Raw genomic sequence first — 12,587 nt, forward strand, 5'->3', positions numbered from 1 at the left:
GCACCGCCACTACGAGCGGGAGGATCGATCGCCCATCGATGATGCATTTCTTACTTTCATGGGCATCCAGTTCCATCGTTGGGAGCTTAGGTTGGAGAGGTTAGCGAAAGTCGGTCATGCGACTCCTATCGGGGTTTACATGCAGTGGTACCAGCAGATCACACGCCGCTTGATTGGCAACCCCACTTTACGTCCCCCAGATAATCTAGGATATGCAATACTCAGGGGAGGGGGGTAATATAAGGCGTTGGTAAGTTTATTGCACTTGGATTGATTTAATAAAATTAATTATTACTTTAAAAAAAATTAACTAATTATTACTGTTGAAAACAAATACAGCTGGTAGCCATATAACGAGTGCGCCTATTGGGGTTGGACCATATATCTATCCCCGAGAGCAGTATCCAATAGGCAGAAGAGGCTAGGCATATGCATGATCATGTTCTAGAGGTTCAGTATCAGGCGGGGGTGGACGCGGACGAGGAGTACAACCAGACAGAGGAGGTGGTGATAGAGAAGGTGGTAGCAGATGGCGTGGTGATAGAGGATGTAGTGATAGAAGGGGTAGTGATAGAGGATGTGGTGGCAGAGGACACCATCTGCTAGATGAGTCCGATGAGGCCACTCCCGTTCGAGCCCAGCCGCAGCTCGGCTCGACCGTCGACTTCATTCTGATCGTTGGCACCTGCGTTTACACCGGCGTGTCTATTTGCGAATATACCTAAGTTTTCATCTCAGCAGATCCAGAGTTCGTACCTTGGGGTACGTGATGACATGGATTGAGCTGATTTTCATGCATCAGTAAGTAACTCATACTTTGCACGCATTCTCATCCTTCATGATATACTATTGATACATTGATAATACTTAAGGAAACACTGTTATGAGCTGGGCTCAGTTGGATGAGAGTGACGTGAGGACCGATGTCCAAGGTCTATCCCGAAATCGAGAATGAGTGGTAGAGATTGCCGAGGTTGTTGCCGAAATTGTGAGTTAGCGATTGCCGATGTAGTTGCTGGAATCATGAGGTACATGGACTTCACGGGTCCCCCATGGGTTGTGCTGCCGAGATGTGATGCTCCATCATCAAAGTATATGTGTACAGTGCATATGCGTTGTATTCACACTTCAAACATTATCGCATTGCATTGTACTATGGCTTCTATTGTGATATTCTTGTGATGTACTCTTGATATACGGATTCTGATTAAATATATTGAGACTTGGCACATTTGGGCTTAGATGCTATAACATAGGTGATGACACGTACGTGGTTACTGGCTCGTGATTGACTTATACCTTGTCGATTTACCTGTTTATCTTACTTTATTGCCTTGATATATGTTAGCTAATCTTACTCGGCCTATGATACCAACCAGTACTTGTTGTTTGTACTGACCTGTACTTGGTGCATTCTTTTATGAATACAGAGTTCCAGGTGGGTTCGATCTCTACTCCTCGTGGCTGATAGTAGTTCAAGGATTGCTATTTAGAGTCAGGATTGCTATTTAAAGTCTTACAGGGTGAGCACGAGGACGTTCGCCGCCTTGAAGATTCTTCTTTTATTTATATCTTACTTGATATTCTAAGACATATTGAGATTATTGATGTATTATTATTACTTTCATACTTGTATATTCTAGTTAGATGCTTTTGTATGACCAGACCAGATACTGGGGTGGTTTGATGTATCTCCGTATTATTTATCCATTATTATGTCAGACTTACGTATTTCTATCTCTTCCGCTCATTTACTTATTTATTCACGCTTTTAAAATTTGTTGGGATAAGGATTCACTTATCGAGGTGGGAAAGGTAGGTGCCCGCGCGACTTAGTGAAATAGGGTCGTGACAGTACAATATCCTGTCACGAGATTGCTTCAGATCCTACACCATACCCCTCTCAGGAGACCGCTCGGGAGCCCGCTCAGGAGCACATCGACACACAGGTTAGATTTGTATTAAAAGTTAATGTATTCAATATAAATAAAAATTAGTACTAATTTTTATATGTTTTTCCAGGTTCATCCTTCAACGCTTACGGACCCCTCTCCCGATAAAGATGATGAAGAGGTTAATCGTACTGATCCTAGCAGATTGGCTCTGGTTGTAGCAGTCGGCCACAATCGCGCTATGATTTGGACTCCGACGAAGGGGAAGGGCAAGGGAAAAAGAGTGACGGATGATCATGGCTTAGAGCACCCTGCTATTAAGAGGAGGAAGGGGGATGGGACGATGACGAGGGTGGTGGGGATAGACTTAGGCCTCTGGGTATTCTAAAGTCTACTACATGTGGGATCAATTCCAAAGTTGTATAGTTTATGTAGATAGTATATCTTTTGTGTATATATTTCATAATGATAAATATTATCTTTAGTGTTTATTATCTTTATTACCAATTCGTGTGAAATCCTAAATTCATAATAATAAAAAATTTGACTAAAAAATAACACGCTTAAATCTAAACCCTAAAAAATATAACACTTAAACCTAATGATGACAAATTTCCAAAAATATAACACTTACTTCGGGCACTTTACAACGTCTAAAATGACGATCCGAACTATTAGGTATCTTTGATGTATTGAGTCTACATTATTGTTCGCACAAAAAAAAACATGGGGTTCTATATAAAATATTGACATTCTGGAGTCTTTTAGACATGAGTAATCTTTCGCTAAAGTATGAAAACAGGGTGAAAATGTAGAGTGAAAATATGGCCAATTGTTGGAAATTTTATAACGTTCTTTAAAGCAGGAATTTCCTGCGTTACAGGAGTTAGTCATGCCGTTACTGTTAACTCCTTTAACGCAATACATTAAGGGTAGTTTGGTAACATATTTTTTCTTCGGATATTTTGGTTCATTTCCTTCTTCTTCTTTTTTTTAGGTCATTTAGGTTCCTGACTCCTCAATTGTAGCCATTCTTAAATAAAACCCTAAGACTAGCCCCCCACGCCTCCCCCTCCTATCATTTTCGGACCATTAAGTACATATTTTTACTTTATTAAAGTTAGAGAAAAGACATCATTTCCCCCTGGAACTTGGCAGCAAAACTCACTTTAGCAACTAAACTTAACTGGTAATTATTTACCCCCCTAAACAACTTAACTGATAATTATTTACCCCCTTAACGGGTGACGTGGCAAGAAAGTGTACTCAATCTCTTAAAAGCGCGTGGGAGGAAAAAATAAACACTAAAAGTGATCCCAACTGTACAGATGTCATCTTCTAATTGGATGATATATTAAGATTTTCTTAATATTTTATTTTCTATTTTAAATTAACTTTTTCCTTTTCTTTCTTATTCTTTTCCCTTCTCTTTCTGCTTCTACTTCAACAAGCGTTCCCACTATTTTTTCTTCTTCTTTGTTTCTTTGTATATAGATTTAATTTATGGGTTTGATTTGACACAAATAAAGAGATTAAATTTGTTGAGTTAACAAACCCAGCTCAAATTCAGCCACCGTGAAACAGTCATTCAAATGCATAAAGTTGACATTTGCATAAAATTGACATTTGCTTTGTTGCTGTGTTGGTTTCTCTCTCTAGTGTTGTTCTGGGTTTTGTTATTAAGCTCTAGTTACTTTAATTTCTTATTACATATTCAAGGAACAATCTTGTCCGAAATTACAATTCTTGTCTTCCAGCAAAATATTATTGTTATCAATTGAATGCACCCACTGTCTGAAGAAGAGGGGGGCGGGACAGGGCTGCTACTATTGTTATTTGTGTTAACAATAACAATGACAATTGTTATTGTTATTCAAACGGTGGATTTGGAATTATGGGTTGCATTGTCTCAAGCTGAATTCATACTTATGTTAATTGTTGTTAATTTGTAAACTGAGATTAAGCATGTGAGTTGGAACATTATCTGCATAAGAAGATTAAAATGCAAGCTCGATCTGAGGCATACTTTCTTAGAAATGCAAGCTGAATATGCTGGAGGGGGCAGACTTTTAGTTATATTTAGTTATGCCGGATCCGGCAGACTTTTAGTTGTGTTTAACTAAAAGTCCGCGGAGGGGCAGACTTTTAGTTATGTTTAGTTATGCCGGTCACGGCGGACTTTTAGTTGTGTTTAACTAAAAGTCCGAGGGGGCGATTTTTAGTTATGTTTAGTTATACTGTCCGTTCTCATATCGTTTCTTATATTCTTGTATTGTCGGTTATAAGTATTAGGAAAACTTAATACATTGATACCGTGTGGTGATTTTCGGGTTCAAGAGAGTTGAGTATTTTGGAAAGGAAAGCATCAACGATAGAGGAAATAACAAAAGAAAATATGAAAATGCGGGAGTTAGCGAGATATCCTTGAATGCTTATTGCTTGGGTTGCTTGTCTCAAGTGAATTCATACTTATGTTAATTGTTGTTAATTTGTAAAGCGAGATTAAGCATGTGAGTTTGAACATTATCCGCATAAGAAGATTAAAATGCAAGCTCGATCCGAGACATACTTTCTTAGAAATGCAAGCCGAATATCTTTGGAGGGCGTACTTTTAGTTATATTTAGTTATGCCGGATCCGCATAGACTTTTAGTTGTGTTTAACTAAAGTCCGCCGAGAGGGAAGTACTTTTAGTTATGTTTAGTTATGCCGGGTCCGTGAGACTTTTAGTTGTGTTTAACTAAAAGTCTATGGGAGGGGAGAAGTGCGACTTTTAGTTATGTTTAGTTATGCTGTCCATTCTCATATCGTTTCTTATATTGATGTATTGTACGGTTATTAGTATTAGGAAAACTTAATACATTGATACGTGTGGTGATTTTCGTGTTCAAGAGAGTTGAGTATTTTGGAAAGGAAAGCATCACCGATAGAGGAAATAACAAAAGAAAATATGAAAATGCGAGGAGTTAACCGAGATATCCTTGAATGCTTATTGTTTGGGCTCCTTCTACCGAAAGTTAATTATTTATTAGATTAGCTCATTGGTGGAGGAGAAATGAATCTACTCCTCCCTATACTTCCTAAAGAACAAATGTAATGGAATTTGTACAATGAAACGTGCTTTCACCACAAGGATAGTTGTATTTCGTTCTTTGTTTCGTTTATGGCATTGCTAAAGAAGACGGTTAATGTACTTGCCTCGATATCCTAATGAAATTGTGTGTATATGAAGGCTTCAACCTAATCAATTTCTTGTTTGACACCTTAAGCGGTGAAGTTCCCGTGATGTAATACGGTGGACTTCGACTTCAATATGGTGGTGGTGGTGTTCTTCAATAATGAAGAAATCACAATGTACTGGGTGGGGGTGGAGGGCGGAAGAAGGTGGGGCGGCGGCGGTGTTGGTGGCGGGGGCGGCGGTGTTGGTGAGAATGAGGAGAAAGTAGAAGAAAGAGAAAAAATAATAAAAGAAAAATAAAAAATGAAGAGTTGGTAATTTTTGACGTGGCAATGACTTGGGCAATGATGTGGCAATGACGTGGCGCGAGTGTAATACACTCAACCGGTCCGAGCCGCTAAGGGGGGTAAATAATTATCGGTTAAGTTGTTTAGGGGGGTAAATAATTACCGTTAAGTTTAGTTGCTAAAGTGAGTTTTGCTGCCAAGTTCCAGGGGGAAATGATGTCTTTTCTCTTAAAGTTAAGAAGCTTTATTGATTAATTAACTAATGATTTGTCTCAATAAATTGGTTTGATCTCAAAAGAAAGTAATTGATTTCAAATTGGTCTTTTAATTGGATCATTCTATTAACCTTCGGCTACAATTGTTACAAGAAAGTGGTACTATTGTTTAAACTCAAATATAGCCATTCGTAAACCTCTAAAGACCAGCTCCCATTTCTCATCATTTTCGGACCATTAAGCCCAAATACATTGATCAATACCCGACTACCCAACCCATCCTCCTTAATTTTTTCCCCAAAGAACAACCTTATTAGGTAATGGAGTGTGGATGTTGTTATGTGGGCTTGCCGCCATACTTGTTGATATGTTGTGATTACTGATTGAATTGTACTTGATATTTCGTTTTATCTCATGAAAAGGAAAGGATTATGTAATGATGACTTGGTTGAGTTCGGCATTCATGTTATACGCTTGTTGTTTCCATGTGGAGATGTTGTTGAAATTGATCCATTCATTTACATATCATCTTTCCACATGCATAATGGTTACAATAGAAACAATGATACTCTATGTGGGCCCAAGTAGTAATGGCAATAATGATCATCTATGTGGGCCCAAGTGGCAATGATCTTCTGTGTGGTTACATGGACTTCGCGAGTTCCCCATGGGTCATGAATATGAGGCATTGCCCTCAGCATGTGTGTATGTAAGTCAGAGAAGAGGCCTGGGGGGCATTGCATAGCATCGCATAGCACGACATTGCATTGCTTGCATTCACTTGATTACTCATGATTGCTTATTGACATCTTATACATTCTTTCTAATTTTATACTTAGACGTGCTTTGTGACTGTGCTTCGCTGCTTATCTGTTTACTTGTTGATTTCTTTCCTTTATATGCTTGAACTAATCGTTGTCGACCTATGATGCCTACGAGTACTTGTGTTGTACTCATACTACTCTTGTTGCACTTTTTCTTTAGTGTAGAGTTTGTCACCGGTTTCAGTTCTCGACCTCGCGAGTGACCCGGATGCCACTTCCAGGAGATTCTAGGGTAAGCCACTTGTTAGCTCTGCAGCTGGGAAGCTCCTCTCTTATATCTGTGTACTACTTACTCTTGAGACAGTATTTATCTAGTATTGAGATTGTACTTCCTTCCTTTAGACTATGTATTGTTACTTAGCAGCTCTTGTACAAGTTTCAGACCAGATTTTGGGTTGTAGTATTTCACTTCCGCACATATGCTATTTTATATTTATCGTAAATTCGTATTTGTTTCCGCATTCCTCAATTAAATGACGGACTTAAAGTAAGGGTTCGCCCACTCGGGGAATAGTGTAGGTGCCCTCATGACTCACGAATTGGGTCGTGACACATGAAAAGTGGTGAAAGTTTTCTCCAGCATATCATTATCAATGATATTTTCACCACATAATCTCAACTGGGATATATTTCTAGACATTAAAGAATTATACTCACATATAGATTTAAAATCCTGGACCTTAAATTGATCCAATCAAAACGTGCTTGTGGAAGAATGACCATCTTCAAGTGGTCATACCTATCTTTCAAGTAAATTTCACAACATAAGAGGATCTTTAACATTGAGATATTCCAATTTCAAGCCTCATCAAGGTGATGGCGGAAGAATGTCATTGCCTTGACATAGTCTTGCTTTGATGGCTGATTTTTATCTTTGATGGTGTCTATCAGACACATTGCATCAAGATGAATTTCAGCATCAAGCACCCAAGACAGGTAGCCTTTGCCTGATATATCCAGGGCAACAAATTCACGTTTAGAAAGATTTGCCATCAACTAACAAAAAGAAAGTTTATACCTTCGAGGCTTTCAAATTTGCTCTAGATGGTATAGTTTCGTGTTGATAAGGTGTTATAAACTAAAGACTATAAAGTAAATACACCAGAGACAAACCCGCAAGGGTGGCTCAGTTGGTTGAGCATGGGGCTTTCATAATGGAGGTCTCAAGTTCGAAACCCCACACCGGGCTTGCCTAGTGCGGGTTACCTCTCCTGTATGGTTTGCGAGCTATTGCACAGGAGCTGGGTTTACCCTGTGCGCACCCGAAGGGTAGCGGCTGCGGGTTCCCATGTCATAAAAAAAAAAAACACTAGAGACAAGTATATAGAGAGACTAATATATTATTCAACTTTGACTTGATGTACAAATGAATTGAATTGACTTCCTATTTATAGAGGAAAAGAAGCTATCTGCTTGAGCTAGTTGCAAGTGTCATTGTAAGCTTATCCAGAATATTGTGTGTATTTAAATGGATGTCTATAATACGGTGTATTTATCACATAAACTCAATTTTAACCATTCTCAAACCCCCTATGACCAGCCTATCATTTGTCGGACCATTAAGCCCAAATACCTGGATAAATACCGGACTACCCGACCCATCCTCCTTATTTTTACCCCCAAAGAACAACCTGATTAGGTGATGGAGTATCTAACATTATTACTACCAATGTATGTAATAACTGTAATATGTTGTAGTATTATTTTTTTTTTTTTTGGTTGCGTTGACGTCAATTTCTGGGCTTTGGACCAATCACATTGCTTTGGTTTCCAAAACTAAAAAGGAAAAATAATACTTACTAGAACCCAAAGGGGAAATCGCCATTTTGCACACAGGGAAAAAGTAAATATTTTTTTACAACAAAATGACCCATTGCGCGATCGATCACTGAAATCTTACACCAATTCTGATCTCATTTGAACAGCCTTTGCTTCAATATTTCGGGCAAAGGTGTTTATTAAAGACAGGTAAGCGATTCTCTTTCTTTCTGTTTTCCCATTTTTTGTTCGATTAATCCTAGGAAAAGTGTTGTAAAGATCTCTGTTTTCGAATTGCTTTTTTAATACTTATTCAACAATTTCAAATCCAGATTTGGGGATTCAAGTTAAGGCTAAAGGGAATTTCGCCTTCCAATTTAATTGATTTCTCTTTACTTTGGGGCACAAACTGAAGTATTTTAAACGCAACTCTATAAGGTAAATTTCTTTCCTCTTTATGTATTTTTCATTTTCTGTTCCTATGTAAAGTTCCTTTTTTTTCAATTATTTTACTCAAGCTTTGATTTATGTCTGTTTAAGTTCAGCATGAATTAATGTATGTTTTAGCTTTAGGATCGTATGGATTCGTTTACAGTTTCTCCAGTATTCTTTATCTGATTAACTTATTTGGTGCTTAGTTTAATATGAGATTTCTTGGCAAACCTTCTTATCAGAGATCATGGCATTTCCCTCCCCCCTTTTTTTCATAGTTCTCGTCAAATCTAACAGACAGAGCTCGATGAATATTTTGCCGGAGACTAAAAGTGCTGAATTTTGGCGTACTTAAAGGACCAAAACCGACTTAAGGGACTATTTTTAACCTGCCCTCATAGTTAAGGGACCATATTTGTTAACTTGTGGCAAACTTAAAGGACCAAAACTGTTAAGTACATAATTAAGGGACTCTTTTTAACCTACCCTCATAGTTAAGGGATAATTTATGTCGTTTTCTCGGTAAAGTTTCAACAAAATATGAAGTGTGACAGTGTGCCCTCCCACTTAATGAAAATCAAGTTCTAGTTTATCCTTTAAAAATCAGCTGTTGTGTGCAAGTTTTATCAGTATCTAACTTAGCCATATTTCGCCCTTGGGGTTTAGAGGCCCTTTGGATTGGCTAATTTTAAGTGCTTTTAAGCCAAAATAGCTTTTAAGTCATTTTGTAGTGTTTGGATAAAGTAAAAAAGTGCTTTTAAGCACTTGTTTTTAAGCTAAAATGACAAAAATAAGCCAAAAGCTACAATTCCTAACTTATGGATTATGCTTAAAAGTCACTTAAAATAAGCTCATCCAAACTGGCTCTTAGTCTTGAGCTGAGGAGTGCTTTATCTAAATTGATGCACTGTCATGTTTGGGGTCACTATGAAACCTTTCATCTTTTACTATCACCATAAATCATAGGCAGGTTGATCGTTTTGTTAATATAATGTTCAAAACATCTTGGATGGAGGAGCACATCGTACTATATACAACCTTAAATGCAACACTATATGAATAAGAGCAAGGGATATCAAGGAAGAAAGAGAGGTTAATAATTTGATGAGCAAATTAGGCATTCTGTTTCTAGAATTACTAATTAGTCAGCATAATATCTCGACATTGAGAGAGAAGGAGCACATTCATATTACAAAGTTAGATGAAAATTCTATTTTTTAAAATTAAGTTTGAGGATGAAAATGATTATCTCTTTTTGTTATATAATCTCACTGTGGCAACTTTATATCTGGGAAAGATTTTTTTTTCTTGGGGTCCACCAAGAAAGCTAGAAAACGCCCATTTAATAAGGAACCCTAACTCAATTGGTTAATAATATAGAGGAAGTCCAGTTGCAGAGAGTAAATTGTACCGTCGCTAAAACCTCACTTTCTGTATGTTTTAAATTTGTATTGAAAAACGGGATAATGAATTTAACTTTGTTGTATGTTGTTCTCTGCTTTGATTTGCCAGTTAGTTTTGAAATTAACCAAAAAGAGGTGGAGCAGTTAAAAAATAGGACATTTTATTAATAGAATGGTTGGGCAAAGAAACGCCAGTGTTAATAGCAATCACCATATTCATTTGAACAAAGGGGCCAATGAATGAGACAAATAAAATATCTGTAACTCCGCCTGATTTCTAGTCAGTGGTAGCTATTCTTTCTTGTTGATTTGGATCTTATTGACTGGTTTGTTTTCCTATTCGTATTTTCAGTTTATAAGTATGAAAGAATCCATAGAGAAAAAAGAAAGACGGTCGTACAATTTGACTCTGTTGTTAATAACGAAACTCCTTTGGAGGAATAATAGTCTTCTACCATTTCAGTGGAATAAATGCAAAATCGATCTCTCTCCAGCCTTAGGATCTTTATTTGTTGATCAACCGAGACTATTGTCTTAAAATTATCGCTCTTTTTAAATTGAGTCTCTCTTTATTTGTTCTGTTCTGCCTCTACTTCTAAGATTTGATCCCTTGTTGGAGGTAGTTAGTTTTTTTTTTTTTTTTTGGTCTGATTTTCTATATATCTAATACGATGTGATCGGCTTCTCCAACGCCCAAGCACAACAAAGTATGTGCCTTAAATCTTCCTTAATGGGATGCTAGTTTGGCTTCTTTTTCAATGGCCTTTTGGGTTCTTCTTTCAATGTCTAATATTAACTCTGTTGTTAATCACGAAACTCCTTTGGAGGAATAATAGTCTTCTACCATTTCAGTGGAATAAATGCAAAATCGATCCCTCTCCAGCCTTAGGATCTTTATTTGTTTATCTACCGACGCTATTGTCTTAAAATTTTCGCTCTTTTTAAATTGAGTCTCTCTTTATTTGTTCTGTTCTGCCTCTACTTCTAAGATTTGATCCCTTGTTGGAGGTAGGTATTTTTTTTTTTTTTTCGGTCTGATTTTCTATATATCTAATACGATGTGATCGGCTTCTCCAGTGCCGAAGCACAACAAAGTATGTGCCTTAAATCTTCCTTAATGGGATGCTAGTTTGGGTTCTTTTTTCAATGGCCTTTTGCAGTTCCGTTTGTAGTTTGTTTCTAATATCTAAAGAGATCTTAGATATTAATGTTCTCATCCCTGTTTAGCTAGTTAGCATTTTCTTGTGCTTTTGCTCTTTCTACATCCTGAATAACAAACTGAAAAGGCTGAATTAATTCTCAAATTATCCTCATTCTCTCTAACCAATCCCCTTTGTATCCTGTAGTTAGGGTTCATTTATGTCGCCACAGAACTTTTGCTCTCTTGCACAAGAGACTAGTTTTCTCTATGTGAAATTAGTCTCTCTCTGAAATCTCTCAGGAAGAACCGTGCCCTCTCCATCTTCTTTGACTTTGTTGATTTGCTGATAATTTGGTGGTTGAGAAGTTAATCTTGTGAATCAGTGTCTGACGTTCTTTTTCGATTGTTTAATCAGCATCTGATGTATCGTGTGGTTATTTTTCTTTTGTGGTAATCAGCATCTGATGTATCGTGTGGTTATTTTTCTTTTGTGGTTGATATTATGGACTTGTTTTCCTCGAATCAATATGGCTTCAAACATGTGTTTCTTTTGGCCTGCTGAATGCTTGAAATAGTGAAGATTGCTGTTCTTTTTTTTTTCCCCCCTACTGATTTTATTTATTTATTGAACTTTTTTTCTAGTATCTGTTCTAGAGTTTTGGGAAACTTGGAAATAATCAATGGCAGCTCCAGGGGGACCTAGACCAAGGAATGCGCCACCACCCAATTATAACCCTAATGCACTTGCGGATGGTATGCAAAATCTACAAGTAAATAGGCCCAATCAGCCACCTGGTGCTCCTAGGCCTAATACCCCATTTGGGCAGCAGCCACCTAGTGCTCTTAGGCCTAATACCCCATTTGGGCAGCAGCCACCTTTTGCTGGTGGACCACCTGTTAGTCGTCCCGGACCTCCACCACCTGGTGCTTTCCCGAGAGGGCCCACACCTCCTAGTGGTCCTCCACACACTGGATTGCCTCCTCCTGTGTCTCAGTCTGTTCCTCCCTTTGCATCTCGGCCACCTCCTCCTGGTGTAATGCCTCCTTCTATGGGAGGTGCCGCCCCGCCACCTGGGTCTTTGCCTTCTGCATTGGGTCATCGTCCAGGACCTCGGGGTCCTTTTTCTTCTTCACCGTTGACAACAGGTCCTGCTGTGCCGCCGCCATCAAGCATTTCTGGCTCGGTTAGTAATGGGCCACCGACAGGTGGGCCGGGAATGATGCAGGGCGGAGCACGTTTTCCTCCTCCAAGCAATACAATGAGGCCACCATTTGGAGCTCCTCCACCAACGATGGTTTCACCTGGCGCTTCTTCTCAGCCTTCAGGCATGCGCTCACCCTTTGGAAGTTCATCATCTGTTAGCACACCACCAGTTACAGCACAACCACCACCTCCATTTTCGGGACCATTTTCAGAATATGCCACCTTCAGGTTCCTCCCCATTTGCAGCACACCTG

The 12,587-nt window shown here is 38.4% G+C and overlaps 1 protein-coding gene across 1 annotated transcript in view; it reads left to right on the forward strand.

The window, feature by feature from the left end:
- The first annotated feature begins 8,047 nt into the window (after nt 1–8,047).
- Nucleotides 8,048–12,587, forward strand: part of LOC132038139 (protein transport protein SEC24 C-like) — a 9,769-nt gene continuing 5,229 nt past the window's right edge. The window contains exons 1-3 of the mRNA XM_059428860.1: nt 8,048–8,363; nt 8,486–8,591; nt 11,772–12,578. Coding sequence (XP_059284843.1) covers nt 11,810–12,578 — 769 coding nt within the window. The 5' untranslated portion in view covers nt 8,048–8,363; nt 8,486–8,591; nt 11,772–11,809. The remainder of the gene's footprint in view (nt 8,364–8,485; nt 8,592–11,771; nt 12,579–12,587) is intronic.

Source organism: Lycium ferocissimum, chromosome 11, assembly GCF_029784015.1.
Source record: "Lycium ferocissimum isolate CSIRO_LF1 chromosome 11, AGI_CSIRO_Lferr_CH_V1, whole genome shotgun sequence".
Classification (NCBI taxonomy): Eukaryota; Viridiplantae; Streptophyta; class Magnoliopsida; order Solanales; family Solanaceae; genus Lycium; species Lycium ferocissimum.